The sequence below is a fragment of the Chlorocebus sabaeus genome, chromosome 16, assembly GCF_047675955.1.
Source record: "Chlorocebus sabaeus isolate Y175 chromosome 16, mChlSab1.0.hap1, whole genome shotgun sequence".
NCBI lineage: Eukaryota > Metazoa > Chordata > Mammalia > Primates > Cercopithecidae > Chlorocebus > Chlorocebus sabaeus.
This window is the reverse complement of record NC_132919.1, coordinates 68,782,315-68,796,441: the sequence shown is the minus strand read 5'-3', so window position 1 is coordinate 68,796,441 and position 14,127 is coordinate 68,782,315. Positions and strand designations below refer to the sequence as shown.

General features: G+C 47.7%; 1 protein-coding gene across 3 annotated transcripts; it reads right to left on the bottom strand.

Moving 5' to 3' along the window:
* Positions 1 to 240: 240 nt before the first annotated feature.
* On the bottom strand, positions 241 to 13,916 carry AARSD1 (alanyl-tRNA synthetase domain containing 1). 3 transcript variants are annotated; one of them, XM_008012553.3, is made up of 12 exons: positions 13,819 to 13,916; positions 13,545 to 13,673; positions 9,978 to 10,137; positions 6,557 to 6,614; positions 6,129 to 6,285; positions 5,918 to 6,034; positions 5,554 to 5,684; positions 5,184 to 5,250; positions 4,902 to 4,993; positions 3,429 to 3,483; positions 1,520 to 1,614; positions 241 to 443 (listed from the first exon to the last, which is right to left on the bottom strand). In XM_008012553.3, the coding sequence occupies exons 1-12, from the start codon at positions 13,855 to 13,857 to the stop codon at positions 308 to 310; spliced, it is 1,236 nt and encodes a 411-aa protein (XP_008010744.1). In that variant the 5' UTR covers positions 13,858 to 13,916; the 3' UTR covers positions 241 to 307. The 3 variants fall into 3 exon arrangements, with proteins under 3 accessions (XP_008010744.1, XP_008010748.1, XP_008010747.1); XM_008012557.3 differs by lacking the exon at positions 1,520 to 1,614; XM_008012556.3 differs by lacking the exons at positions 1,520 to 1,614; positions 3,429 to 3,483.
* Positions 13,917 to 14,127: the final 211 nt, after the last annotated feature.

Below are 14,127 nucleotides of genomic sequence, written 5' to 3'. Positions count from 1 at the left end.
GTATCTTTGTGGATTATAACAAAAATATGGGAGCAGTGGACTCAGCTGATCAGATGTTCATTTCTTATCCGACTGAGTGCAAAAGCACAAGGTTTGGTATAAATTATTCCACCACCTTCCAAACATTACAGTGCAGGAACTAAATTAGAAAATTATCTATTTACAAACAGAAAGTAACCAGGAAAATACACTGGAGTATACGGTATGAATCAGTCATAAATACAAGTGGTATCACAACCATTCTAAGTCAAACTATTTTATTGACCAAAAGATGCCTGTGGAAACAGGAGGTGAGTACCCTAAGCCCTCACTCCTTAGCACTCTGCGTGCTGATGTAGTCCTGGAGAAGCGCCTGCACCTCCGTCCGCCGGCTCATCTTGGTGGCCTTGCCCTGAAAACGGCCTTTCTTCCCTGCTCCTTTGCCTTCCAGGACCTCAGCCACCCTGGGGAACAGAGCTATAGTCAGGGAGACTTTGAGGGAAAAGTCACACACACAAAAAAGGGCAGCTCTGAGTCTTTTTCCAGGGACTGGGGGAGGGATAAGAAGAGTAGATGACTTCTAGGAATGTTTCTTAAAAACACTTGCACACAGGCTGGGGGCGGTGGCTCACACCTGTAATCCCAGCACTTTGGGAGGCCAAGGCAGGTAGACTACCTGAGGTCAGGACTTCAAGACCAGCCTGACCAATAGGATGAAACCCCATCTTTACTAAAAATACAAAAATTAGCTGGGTGTGGTGGTATGCGCCGTAATCCCAGCTACTCGGGAAGCTGAGACAAGAGAATCGCTTAAACCCGGGAGGCAGAGGTTGCAGTGAGCCAAGATCGTGCCATTGCACTCCAGCCTGGGCAACAAGAGTGAAACTTCGTCTCAAAAAAAACACTTGCACATGTGCACAAAGATATATGTACCATGATCACATAAGAGTGAATAACTAAAAACAACATCAGTGTCTATGAATGGGGCTAGATAAATTATGTTAATCTCTAGGGAGCAGGGTGAGCACCTGTAATCCCAGCACTTTGGAAGGCCAAGGCAGGAGGATCACTTGAGGTCAGGAGTTCGAGACCAGACTGGCCAACATGGTAAAACTCTATCTGTACTAAAAATACAAAAAAATTGGCAGGGTGTGGTGGCGTGCACCTGTAATCCCCGTTACTTGAATGCCTGAGGCAAGAGAATTGCCTAAACCCAGGAGGTGATGGCTGCAGTGAGCTGAGATCGTGCCACTGCACTCCAGCCTGGGCGACAGAGTGAGACTCCATCTCAAAAAACAAAAACAAACACATTTCATAAAAACAAAAACAAAAACATACATGTGAGATGTGGAGCTAAAAGACCCTCATCTGTCAAACTGGAAATGACGGTAGTAACAATTATCTCTGCTCAGCCCACCTCACATGCCCATGATGTAAATTAAATGAGATTGCAGATGTGATGGTCCTTTGAGTCAGTAAAGGAATGTATCTGTAGGATACAGGCTCTACTACATGTCCAAGAGAGTCCACCTAGGATTACCTGGGCCCCAGGGTCTCCACAGACGCAGGTGGCCCTGCCAGTAAGAAGAGTCCAGCACCTTTCTCATCGCCCACGGTTAAGAATAGGAGGGTCTCCTAGGAGGTAAGACAAGGAGATAAGCCCTGATACTTAAGGATGTAGAGTCAACCCCCCTAAACCCTGCACTCTCTTCAATCTTAAGAACAGATTATTTCCCCCTAAACCACCAAGTGACGCTCCTGATGAATGATAATCCCCCTCCACACTGGCCCACCAGGGCCAAGAAACTTTTTGAGAGCAACTACGGGAACTTAGGTGAAACACTAAGAAGGCAGCAGAAGACTGCTGATCCTGGCTAAGCATAAAATGCCTTTCATGGTTTCACTCTCGCAAACTTTTCCCTACCATATGTCCTTTCCCTGCCACTGCCTAAACCACCAGGTTTCCCTCTGCCGGGCTGCCTCTGCCCCTTGTCTGTCTGATGACCTCTAATCAGTCTTCAAGGCCCCCTTCCCTGAAACCTCCCTATCCTTCAGGTAATATACTCCTTCACCTCTAGCATTCATCACTCTATCATTCTAAATTATAAATGTCAACACACACATTTGTCCTCCAGACTAGAACATGAGCTCCTTGAGAATCAGTTCTGTCTATACAGAAGAATTATGAAAAGAGAGATACACAATGCTTTACCCACAGTAGGCATTCCAAAGAAGGGTTTTGGAGTAAATACAAGAGAGATAGTGGAGCATGGTGGCTCATGCTTGCAGTCCCAACTACTCAAGAGGCTGAAGTGGGAGGATTGCTTGAGCCCAGGAGTTCAAGACTGCAGTGAGCCATAATCACACCACTGCACTCCAGCCTGGGTGACAGAGCAAGACTCTGTCTCTGAAACAAACAAACGAACAAAAAGATAGACCTGGAAATCTCTAGGCTAGAGACCATCAGGAGTGGGAAGAATAAGTAAAGCCAGAGGAAGAGGAAAATGGATGGGGTTGGCTTTCAAAGGGGCTTGCCCACTCCTGTACTCACTTTTTTTTTTTTTTGAGACATTCTGTGTTGCCCAGGCTGGAGTGCAGTGGTGCAATCTCAGCTCACTGCAACCTCAGCCTCTCAGGTTCAAGCAATTCTCCTGCCTCAACCTCCCAAGTAGCTGGGTCTACAGGCACCCACCACCACACCCAGCAAATTTTTGTTTTATTTTGAGACAGAATCTCACACTGTAGCCCAAGCTAGAGTGCTGCTGGCACAATCTCAGCTCACTGCAACCTCCACCTACCAGGCTCAAGAGATTCTCATACCTCAGCCTCCTGAGTAGCTGGGATTACAGGCGCACACCACCACGCCTGGCTAAATTTTTGTATTTTAGTAGAGATAGGGTTTCACCATGTTGCCCAAGGTGGCCTCAAACTCCTGAGCTCAGGCAATCCACCCGCCTTGGCCTCCCAAAGTGCTGGGATTACAGGCGTGAGCCACCATGCCCGGCCTGATTTTTCTATTTTTAGTAGAGATGGGGTTTCACCATATTGGCTAGGCTGGTCTCCTGACCTCAAGTGATCCACCCACCTTGGCCTCCCAAAGTGTTGGGATTACATGCATGAGTCACCATGACCAGCCCACTCCTGTATTTCTAATATTGGATCCTCAGCACACATAAACCTGAATGGCTCTGAAGAGCTAGAACTCTGATGAAAGGAGCTCAGAAGCTGATAAACATACAGCCCCAGAAAGAGCAATAACATAGATCTAGCTCAACACCTAAAACAGAGCTTGGCACATAGCTAGTGCTAAGAAAACAGTATTGAATGAATGGCTATTTCCTACTCCTCATGTGTTCATGTGGAGGGACTTCAGCTAAACTAGCGCCCCTCACTTATGTCTCCCTAGGTCTCTATCCAGGCTGGGGTAGAGAATCTCATGCTCCTCTTACCTCTGACCCAATCTCATTGGCAATGATATTCATGAACTCTGAATCACCCTCCTTCCTACAACAAAGGACACAGACATGAGACCCAGGTTGGAGTGGTGGCTGTGAAACTGCAGGAAGCCTGGCCCCTCCTTCTGAAGCTGGCCTTGCTGCTGCCTATTTGTACACATAAAGTCCCACATCCCTTAGCCAAGAGAGAGTACTGGCTGAGAGCCAGCAAGCTGCCCTTCTCAGCCTCTGCAGTTTCGATTCAACCTCCAGGTTTGTCTCTATCTCCCTTAAATAGGATTCACCAGGATAAGCAGAAATCTGTTAGAGAGTAAAGTAGGTAGGGGACAGTCCTAAAGAAAGATACAGGCTGGACACAATGGCTCACACCTATAATGCCAGCACTTTGGGAGGCCGAGGTGGGCAGATCACTTGAGGTCAGGAGTTCAGAACCAACCTGGCCAACATGGGGAAACCCCATCTCTACTAAAAATACAAAAGTTAGCCTGGTGTGGTGGCACATGCCTGTGATCCCAGCTACTCAGAAGGCTGAAGCACGAGAACTGCTTGAAGCTGGGAGGCACAGGTTACAGTGAGCCGAGATCATGCCACTGCACTCCAGACACAGTAAGACTCCATCTCAAAAAACAAAACAAAACAAAACAAAACAAAAAAACAGGCCGGGCACAGTGACTCAAGCCTGTAATCCCAGTACTTTGGGAGGCCGAGGCAGGCGGATCACGAGGTCAGGAGATTGAGACCATCCTGGCTAACATGGTGAAACCCTGTCTCTACTAAAAAATACAAAAAAACTAGCCAGGCGAGGTGGCGGGCGCCTGTAGTCCCAGCTACTCGGGAGGCTGAGGCAGGAGAATGGCGTGAACCTGAGAGGCGGAGCTTGCAGTGAGCTGAGATCCGGCCACTGCACTCCAGCCTGGGCGACAGAGCGAGACTCTATCTCAGAAAAAAAAAAATTAAAAAAAAAAAAAGATACAGAGTTACAGCAAAGATGTTAACATCAAACCCAAGAGGCCTGGTAGGTAACATATTTCTTTTTTTTATTTTTTTGAGATGGAGTCTCACTCTGTCCATCCAGGCCGGAGTGCTATGGCATAATCTCCGCTCACCACAACCTCTGCCTCCCGGGTTCAAGTGATTCTCCTGCCTCAGCCTCCCAAGTAGCTGGGACTACAGGCGTGTACCACTATGCCTGGCTAATTTTTGTACTTTTAGTAGAGAAGGGGTTTCACCACGCTGGCCAGGCTGGTTTCAAACTCCTGACCTTGTAATCCACCCGCCTCAGCCTCCTAAAGTGCTGGGATTACAGGCATGAGCCACTGCGCCCGGCCAGTAACATATTAGGATCTACCCAACCTTGAGAATACCAGTGAGCAATCCACCTCCCACTGTACACTGCATATAGAGAAGACACTGAGCCCTAAGCCCAGCACAGCCCCCATTCCTTGTCTCCAGCTCCTAATTTCTCACCTGTGTAACACGACCACACCTCCCCAGTCTGGGCTGTTCCTGAGGCTATGGGCAATGTGCACAGCCAGGTCTCTGAGCAGATTCAGGTTATTCTGAAATGGATATGGTAACTCAGTAGATAAATGGAAAGGATAACAATAGAGAGTATCAGCTTCCCTCCACCTCATTCTCCCCTCACTCCTACTTTGACAAACTACACATTTGCTTCGGCAGAAGACCAAGTCTGCAGAGCCTATTCTAGGCAGGCCCCATGCCCTCTCTACCCGCCATGGAATAAATCACCTTCTGCAGGATCTTGGTGGAGTTCTGGAGCTTTTTCACTGCTTCCACATGATCCTCTGCTCCACACCTGCAAGAGAAAGGTCAGTGGAAACCTGCGCAGCTTCCCAATTGTTTCTGATGTTGGGGACATAAATCAGTAACTTCCTTCTTGCTATGGTGCCTCCCTGCAGTCAGGGACCAGGAGATATTCTGAGGAGGTCTCTTAGGCAACTGGGAGAAAATATACGAAGGAATTAACTGTTTTTCGTGGTTCTGATCAACTATCCAAAGCACTTTATCATTTACGATTGCATCTTATCTCCCAGAGGTAAGAGATTATGTCCAAAATCTCAGCAATGGGAGGCAACTGAAGGTACTGAAAGACGCATACTTAAGCAGAGCAGTCAGTGCTTTTTCAGTTCCGTGACTTCTCTCCATCCACTTCAGCACCCGGTTCCCAGCCAAAAATATCAGGTTGGTTTTGTTCTTTTTCCCCTTCTCAGTGCCCAGAATCTTAATGACCTACGTGAGGCAAGGGGGTAACACACACACACACACACACACACGGGTGCGTGCGTAAACCACAGCAGATCCTCGAACCTGAAGGCAGGAGAAACCTATCTTTTCCTCAGCTCTGAAACAGTGAAGGGGAGATTTCACTTAGGACTCCTCGATTATCCCCCTCTCCCACTCCCAGCCCCATGTGATCCCCTCTCCCCAGTCCCTCAGCCACTCCACAGCCCTTCCTCACTTACCTGAAGGTCACTGAGATTGCTCACATGGGTCCCACAGCACATGTTGGAATCAACGCCCTTAATGCTAACAACACGAATGGGCCCAGCATGATCATCCGGCAAACCCCGGCCTCTCACCTGGACTCGAGGAGAGCGGAGGGACTGTCTGAATCTGATGAGGAACGCTTGGAGAACCATTCTGCAGAAGCCACCCCTCTGGCTCTACCCTTACCTGCTCCACCTCAGGATCATCCAGGCTCAATTCTCGGACATTCACAGGCAGCCGATCTCTGATTTTTTCATTGACGCTCTGCTCAATGGCAGCTACTTGCTCTGCAGTCATAGAGGGGGTGTCCAGCTCAATCGCACTCCGAAATCTCCCTAACTCCCTATCAGAAGTAGAGTGGCCACAGAAAACACATCTTACTGAACAAGAAAAGCTGAAAGTTTTTCCTCTAAAAACTGGAACAAGCATACCCTCTCACCACTTTTTTTTTTTTTTTTTGAGACAGGCTCGCTCTGTCACCCATGCTGCCATTTGGTGGCAATCACAGCTCACCACAGCCTTAATTTCCCTGGCTCAAGCAATTCTCCCACCTCCGCCTCCCTCCCAGTGCTGGGATGGGCCTGCCTACAGTTAGTCTTATGCCTGCCACTCACCATGATGTTGTCTTCAGCTTAAATAGATGGTCAGCAACTGCTGTGATGAGATGCTGCCCTAAGCAGAGAGAGCAAGAGACAGGAGAAAAGTGAGAAGTCCACATACTCCCACAATGATAAAATAGAGCCACAATGATAAAAGCACAGAAATTATCCTTGTTGAAGACCTTCTAAGCACTTGGTAATACACTTTAGATACTTTATGGAAAATCACAATGAGAATTCTGCAAGAGGCCTTGTGATACCATTTCACAGATGAGGAAACTGGAGCCTAGAGAGATCAAATAACTTGCCATGGCAATGTAACTTGTAAGGGGCTGGACGTGAACTTAAGTTCTTTTTTTTTTTTTTTTTTTGAGACAGTTCTATTTTGTTGCCCAGGCTGGAGTACAGGGGCTCACTGCAGCCTCCACCTCCCAGGATCAAGCGATTCTCGTGCCTCAGCCTCCTGAGTAGCTGGGATTACACATGTGCATCACCGCATCCAGCTAATTTTTCTACTTTTAGTAGAGATGGGGTTTGACCATGTTGGCCAGGCTGGTCTTGAACTCTTGACCTCAAGTGATCCACCCGCCTTGGCCTCCCACAGTGCTGGGATTGCAGGTGTGAGCCACTGTGCCCAGTGAACTTAAGTTCCAATATGTAGCATTCATCCATTCAACAAGTACTTACCACAAGCAAGGCACAGGGCTTGACATAAGAGATACAGAAGCATCCCTGATTGATAAGAGTGACGATGAGGAGAAAGAAGAGGAAGAGGAGGAAGAAAAGGAGAAAGAGGAGGAACTAACTATCAAGGAAGAGGGAACAAGACAGCTAAAGGCCTTAAGGAAGAAAGAAGTAGGGTATGTCAAAGGAATCCAGAGATGACAAGCACAGCCAGGATGTAGCCAGCAAGAGGTGAAGGGGCACCAGATGAGGCTCAGCAGTAGACAAGAGCCACCCAGATACAGCTTGTATGCCATGGTAAAAAGTTTGGCTTTACATGAAGACCTACAGGAAGCCTCTGAAGAGCTTGAAGCAGAGGAGTGACATAATATTTTCACTTTTTAAAATTTATTTCAGCTGGGCGCGGTCGCTCACTCCTGCAATCCCAGCACTTTAGGAGGCCGAGGCAGGTGGATCACGAGGTCAAAAGTTTGAGACCAGCCTGAAACAACATGGTAAAATCCCATCTCTACCAAAAATACAAAAATTAGCCAGGTGTGGTGGAACGAACCTGTAATCCCAGCGACTCAGGAGGCTGAGTCAGGAGAATGGCATGAATCCCAGGGGCGGACGTTGCAGTGAGCCAAGATTGCACCATGGCACTCCAGCCTGGGCAACAAAGTGAGACTGTCTCAAAAAAAAACAAATAAAAATAAAAAATAAAGGCCAGACGTGGTGGCTCACGCCTGTAATCCCAGAACTTTGGGAGGCCGAGGCAGGCGCATCACGACGTCAGGAGATCCAGACCATCCTGGCTAACACGGTGAAACCCTGTCTCTACCAAAAATACAAAAAATTAGCCGGGCATGGTGGCAGGCGCCTGTAGTCCCAGTTACTCGGGAGGCTGAGGCAGGAGAATGGCATGAACCCGGGAGGCGGAGCTTGCAGTGAGCCGAGATCGGGCCACTGCATTCCAGTCTGGGCAATAAAGCGAGACTCCATCTCAAAAAAAAAAAATAAATAAACAAACAAATAAATAAGATAAAATAAAATTTATTTCATTTTACATATTCATTTTTATTTATTTTTGTTTTTATTCATTTATTTTATTTATTTATTTTTTTTGAGACAGAGTCTCACTCTGTCGCCCAGGCTAGAGTGCAGTGATGTGATCTCAGCTCACTGCAACCTTTGCCTCCCGGGTTCAAGCGATTCCCCTGCCTCAGCCTCCCAAGTAGCTGGGATTACAGGCACATGCCACCACACCTGGCTAATTTTTGTATTTTTAGTAGAGTCGGGGTTTCACCGTGTTGGTCAGGTTGGTCTCAAACTCCTGACCTCAAGTGATCCGCCCATCTCAGCCTCCCAAAGTGCTGGGATTACAGGCATGAGCCACCGCGCTCAGCCTGTTTTTATTTTTCTTGTTTACATTTCCACTTCAAGTTATATTTATTTATGACGGATGCGGTGGCTTATGCCTGTAATCCCAGCACTCTGGGAAGCTGAGGCGAGCAGATCACAAGGTCAGGAGTTCAAGACCAGCCTGGCCAACATGGTGAATCCCCACCTCTACTAAAAATACAAAAATTAGCCAGACGTGGTGGTGCATACCTGTAATCCCAGCTACTCAAGGGGCTGAGGCAGGAGAATCGCTTGAACCCAGGAGAAGGAGATTGCAGTGATCCAAGACCGTGCCACTGCACTCCAGCCTATGCAACAGAGCAAGACTGTGTCTCAAAAAAAAAATTATTATTTATTTTATTTATTTTTTTGAGATGGAGTCTTGCTCTGTTGCCCAGGCTGGCATGCAGTGGTGCCATCTCAGCTCACTGCCACCTCTGGCTCCTGGGTTCAAGCAATTATCCTGCCTCAGCCTCCCAAGTAGCCGGAACTTGGGTGGAGCCAGAGTGAATGTGGGGCAGTCAATTAGGAAACTGTTAGAGAGGTTCAGGGTGAAGACAGTTAGGCGCTGGGACTAGGATGACAGTAACCATGGAAAGAAGTGGACAGACTTAGAAAACAAACCAACAGGCCGGGCAGGGTGGCTCATAACTATAATCCCAGCACTTTGGGAGGCTGAGGTAGGCGGATCATCTGAGGTCAAGAGCTCAAGACCAGCCCGACCAACATGGTGAAACACCATCTCTACTAAAAATACAAAATTAGCCGGGCATGGTGGTGGGTGCCTATAATCCCAGCTACTCGGGAGGCTGAGGCAGGAGAATCGCTTGAACCCAGGAGGCAAAGGTTGCAGTGAGCTGAGATTGTGCCACTGCACTCCAGCCTGGGCGACAGAGCGAAACTCTATCAAAAAAAAAAAAAAAAAGAAAAGAAACCAACAGGACTCAGTGACTGGCTGGCTACCTACGCCTGAAGAGGTATCTGGAACGACTTCCAGAACTTGAGTGACTAGGTGTATCCTGATGCCCTGCAGTGAACACACAGGATGCTAATGAAAGACCGGGAGGGAGGGGAAGGCTTTTTGTTTCATTTCGGACATTTTGAGTTTGAAAAGTTGTGAGACATCCAGATGGAGATATCAAGTGGGAAGCTGATAATACCTAAATCCAGCAGTTATTCTAATACTTTTACTTCAATTGTTCATGTTGCTGTTATAACATTTAGCATATCCTTCCTGAATTACAGCTGATTCTGAATAGTCTGTCTCTTCCAAAAGGTTAACTCCTAGAGAACCCAAACTATGTCTCAGTCATCATGGCATCCCCATACATGGCAACTGCCCTGGTGTTATATACCCCATCCCAGCCTTTACCTGAATGCTGCTGCATGTGGTCAAACCTCCGCTCCCAGTCTACCCGGACCAGAACCTGGCTTCCTGGATCCAGGGGTGTCTGCGTGAAATGATCAGCCTGCTCCCCGCGGCGAGTCACTCTCAGCACAGAGATGTCATTGATTGTACCACGGTCATCAGGCTGATGGAAATAAGTAAACATAATCAATGGCAAGGCAGGGCTCACCCTAACTCCTAGGTACAAAGACCCTCTAGGGTGAGAGACAGACCCAGAATTTGGGCTCCCTAAGAGAGATGGAGAAAGCAATGCCAAATGAGATGAGTCCACTTTGTTCCATGAGAGGATTCTCAGTCCTTTTCATTCTAAACACCTACGTGTTGTGATCTTCAGAATAACAGAATTTAAAAAAAAGACTGTAACTATAGCAACAAAAATTTTAGTAAAACTCGAAGAACCTTAACCCTCAACTCTCATTGCCTTAGTCTAGATTCTTTAGTAGTCTCTAAAATGATCTGATTTTGGCCAGGCGCGGTGGCTCGTGCCTGTAATCCCAGCACTTTGGGAGGCCGAGGCGGGCAGATCACGAGGTCAGGAGATCGAGACCATCCTGCCTAACACGGTGAATCCCCGTCTCTACTAAAAATACAAAAAAATTAGCCGGGCATGGTAGCAGGCGCCTATAGTCCCAGCTACTCGGGAGGCTGAGGCAGGAGAATGGCGTGAACCTGGGAGGCGGAGCTTGCAGTGAGCCAAGAACGTGCCACTGCACTCCAGCCTGGGCGACAGAGTGAGACTCTGTCTCAAAAAACTAAAAACTAAAAAAATAAAAAATGATCTGATTTTTTCTCCCTTCCTTCACTCCATCCTCTTGCAGTGCTACTAGAATTAGATTCAAAAATGTTCATTTAGTCTGGGCATGGTGGCTTATTCCTGTAATCCCACCACTTTGTGAGGCCAAGCCAGGAGGATCGCTTAAGATCAGACTGGACAACATAGTGAGACCCCACCTCTATGAAAAATAAAAAATGAGCTGGCCATGATACTACCTGCTACTTGGGAGGCTGAGGTGGGAGAATCACTTGAGCCCAAAAGGTTGAGGCTGCAGTGTGCTATGACTGCGCCACTGCACTCCAGCCTGGGTGACAGAGTGAGATACTGTCTCATTAAAAGAAAAGAAAAAGGGCCGAGTGCAGTGGCTCACACCTGTAATCCCAGTATTTTGAAAGGTCAAGGCAGGCGGGTCACAAGGTCAGGAGATTGAGACCATCCTGGCCAACATGGTGAAACCCCATCTCTACTAAAATACAAAAAATTAACCAGGTATGCTGGTGCACACCTGTAGTCCCAGTTACTTGGGAGACTGAGGCAGGGGAATCGCTTGAACCTGGCAGACGGAGACTGCAGTGAGCCGAAATCACACTGCTGCACTCCAGCCTGGCAACAGAGCAAGACACTGTCTTAAAAAAAAAAAAAAAAAAAAGTTCATTTAAAACAGTTTCAAGTGCCAACTGCTTACAAGAGACTGTGCCAGTCCAAGAATACAATGTAAACAAGATATGGTGCCTCATGGAACTTAAGAGTCTAGAGAACAGAGGCTGGAAAACAGACACTTGCAATATGACCTATAACATGCCATAACATGAAAAAGTATATGATGCTAGAGAACCTCAAAGGAAAGAGACCTAATAGTCTTGCGGAATCAAAAAAGACTTCCTGAAATAAATGCTGCCTAAAATGAGACCTCCTATGGATACTTGAGGTCACAGGTTTTCCTTCAGCAGATCAGGGAAATCTTCACATTGGGAAAACTACCATAATAATGACTGACATGAAATTGGAACTTTCTCAGTACCAAGTCTGCTGAACATGTTCTCTCATGTCACTTATTTGCTTAAGAACCTGCATGGAGGCCGGGCGCGGTGGCTCAAGCCTGTAATCCCAGCACTTTGGGAGGCCGAGACGGGCGGATCACGAGGTCAGGAGATCGAGACCATCCTGACTAACACGGTGAAACCCCATCTCTACTAAAAAATACAAAAAACTAGCCGGGCGCGGTGGCGGGCGCCTGTAGTCCCAGCTACTCGGGAGGCTGAGGCAGGAGAATGGCGGGAACCCGGGAGGCGGAGCTTGCAGTGAGCCGAGAGAGCGCCACTGCACTCCAGCCTGGGGCACAGAGCCAAGACTCCGTCTCAAAAAAAAAAAAAAAAAAAAAAAGACCCTGCATGGAGGCCAGGGCAGTGGCTCACACCTGTACGCCCAGCACTTTGGGAGGCCAAGGTGGGAAGATGGTTTGAGGCCAGGAGTTCAAGATAAGCCTGGGCAATAAAGCGAGACCTCATCTCTACAAAAAATCAGCCAAGCATGTTGGTTGTGCACCTGTAGTCCCCACTACTGGAGAGGCTAAAACAGGAGGATTGCTTGAGTCTGGGAGTTCCAGGCTGCAGCGAGCTAGGATCAGGCCACTGCACTCCAGCCTGTGTGATATAGTAAGACCCTATCTCTTAAAAATAAAAAAGAAAGAAAATAACCTGCATGGTTCACTGCAGTTTCCTGAATGAAGCCCACACACCTTAATACACCTTTTTTTTTTCTTTTGAGACGCAGTCTTGCTCTGTCCCCCATACTGAAGTGCAGTGGCACAATCTTAGCTCACTGCAACCTCAGTCTCCCGATTCAAGTGATTCTCATGCCTCAGCCTCCCGAGTAGCTGGGACTACAGGCACCTGCCAGTATGCCTGGTTAATTTTTAGTACAGACAAGGTTTCATCACGTTGGTCAGGCTACTCAGGAGGCTGAGGCAGGAGAATCACTTGAACCCAGGAGGCGGAGGCTACAGTGAGCCGAGATCGTGCCACTGTGCTCCAGCTTGAGGACAGCGCAAGATTCTGTCTCAAAAAAAAAGAAACAAAGAAAGAAAGAAAAGCCTTTCTCATAATGCCCACCTTTGTTGTTGTTATCCTCCTCTTCCATGTTCACAATGTACCCCACTTGCGCTCATGCTGTACCTAGTCCTCATCACAGCACTGATAAGTATGCTCTCTGCTGTACTACTGTAACCCGTCTATCTCACCTGAACTCCTTCAGGAACATCTTTTTCAGTCCCTAACAAACGCAAGAAGCTAATTCCTTCCTTGGGGCCTTTGTACCCGCTATTCTATCTGCCTGAATACGCCCCCTGCCCCCAGCACCACTAGATAATTGCAAAGACTCACCCCCCTCACTTCGTTTAGGTCTCTACTGAAGTAAATTACCCTTCATCTAGACAAGTAACCCATCACTCTCTTTCCCTTTACTTGGTTTTTATTTATTACTTATTATACCTAGCACGCACAGTTGTCTTCAATAAACATTCCATGTATATAAAGGCACCGTGTTGTTCACCGGTTATCCTTACAGCCTGGAATAATATCTAGCATATGTTAAGTCTAGATAAGCATTTGCTGATAAATACTTATTAAATGAATAACAAAATGAATTCAGCTAAGGCTCATCTGAATTCATTATGGCTGAGAAAAAAGAGGCAGGAGAGCATTTCCTGCCTGCCACAAAGAAATTTGGGGCTTCCTGGGAAGAGATTGGCTTGGTACCTGTCCCCCGCCCTCAGGGAAAAGCAGTGTGTCTTCCAGCACCACGTGGAAACCGCTCAGCACTTTCTTGCAGTTGCCCCCTTCAGTCTGCAGCTCCGCGGGACGGCAGGAGACCACGGTGGTGGTGAACTGAAGAGAAAGGAATGAGAGAATAAGCCCCGATCCCAGCCCCAGCCCTCTCCACACCGGGACTGAATCCCTCCACGTGGCACCCTCTTCCCCAAACCGCCTTGCCGGCCGGGCAGTCTCAACTGCCTTGCCCGTGACGCCGTACCTCTCGAGCATAGCTGTCACGCTGACACCGGAACGCCATACCTGCAGGCGCAGAGAAAGGTGCACGCGCAGGGAAGCCTGGGAGCGAACGGAGAGCGACGTGGGACAAACGTCATTAAGGGAGCGTGTCTGCGCAGAAGCAGGAGGATAAAGAATGGAATGCGGTTTGGATAAATTTACTGAAAACGCGAATTGCGTATTTGCTGGGTTGCTTAACAACTGTTCTAAGGCTTTACAAAGGACAAGACCAGGAGGAAAAAAACAAACAAACTAAAACAAAAACAAACAAAATAAACGCGGCCTGGACAAG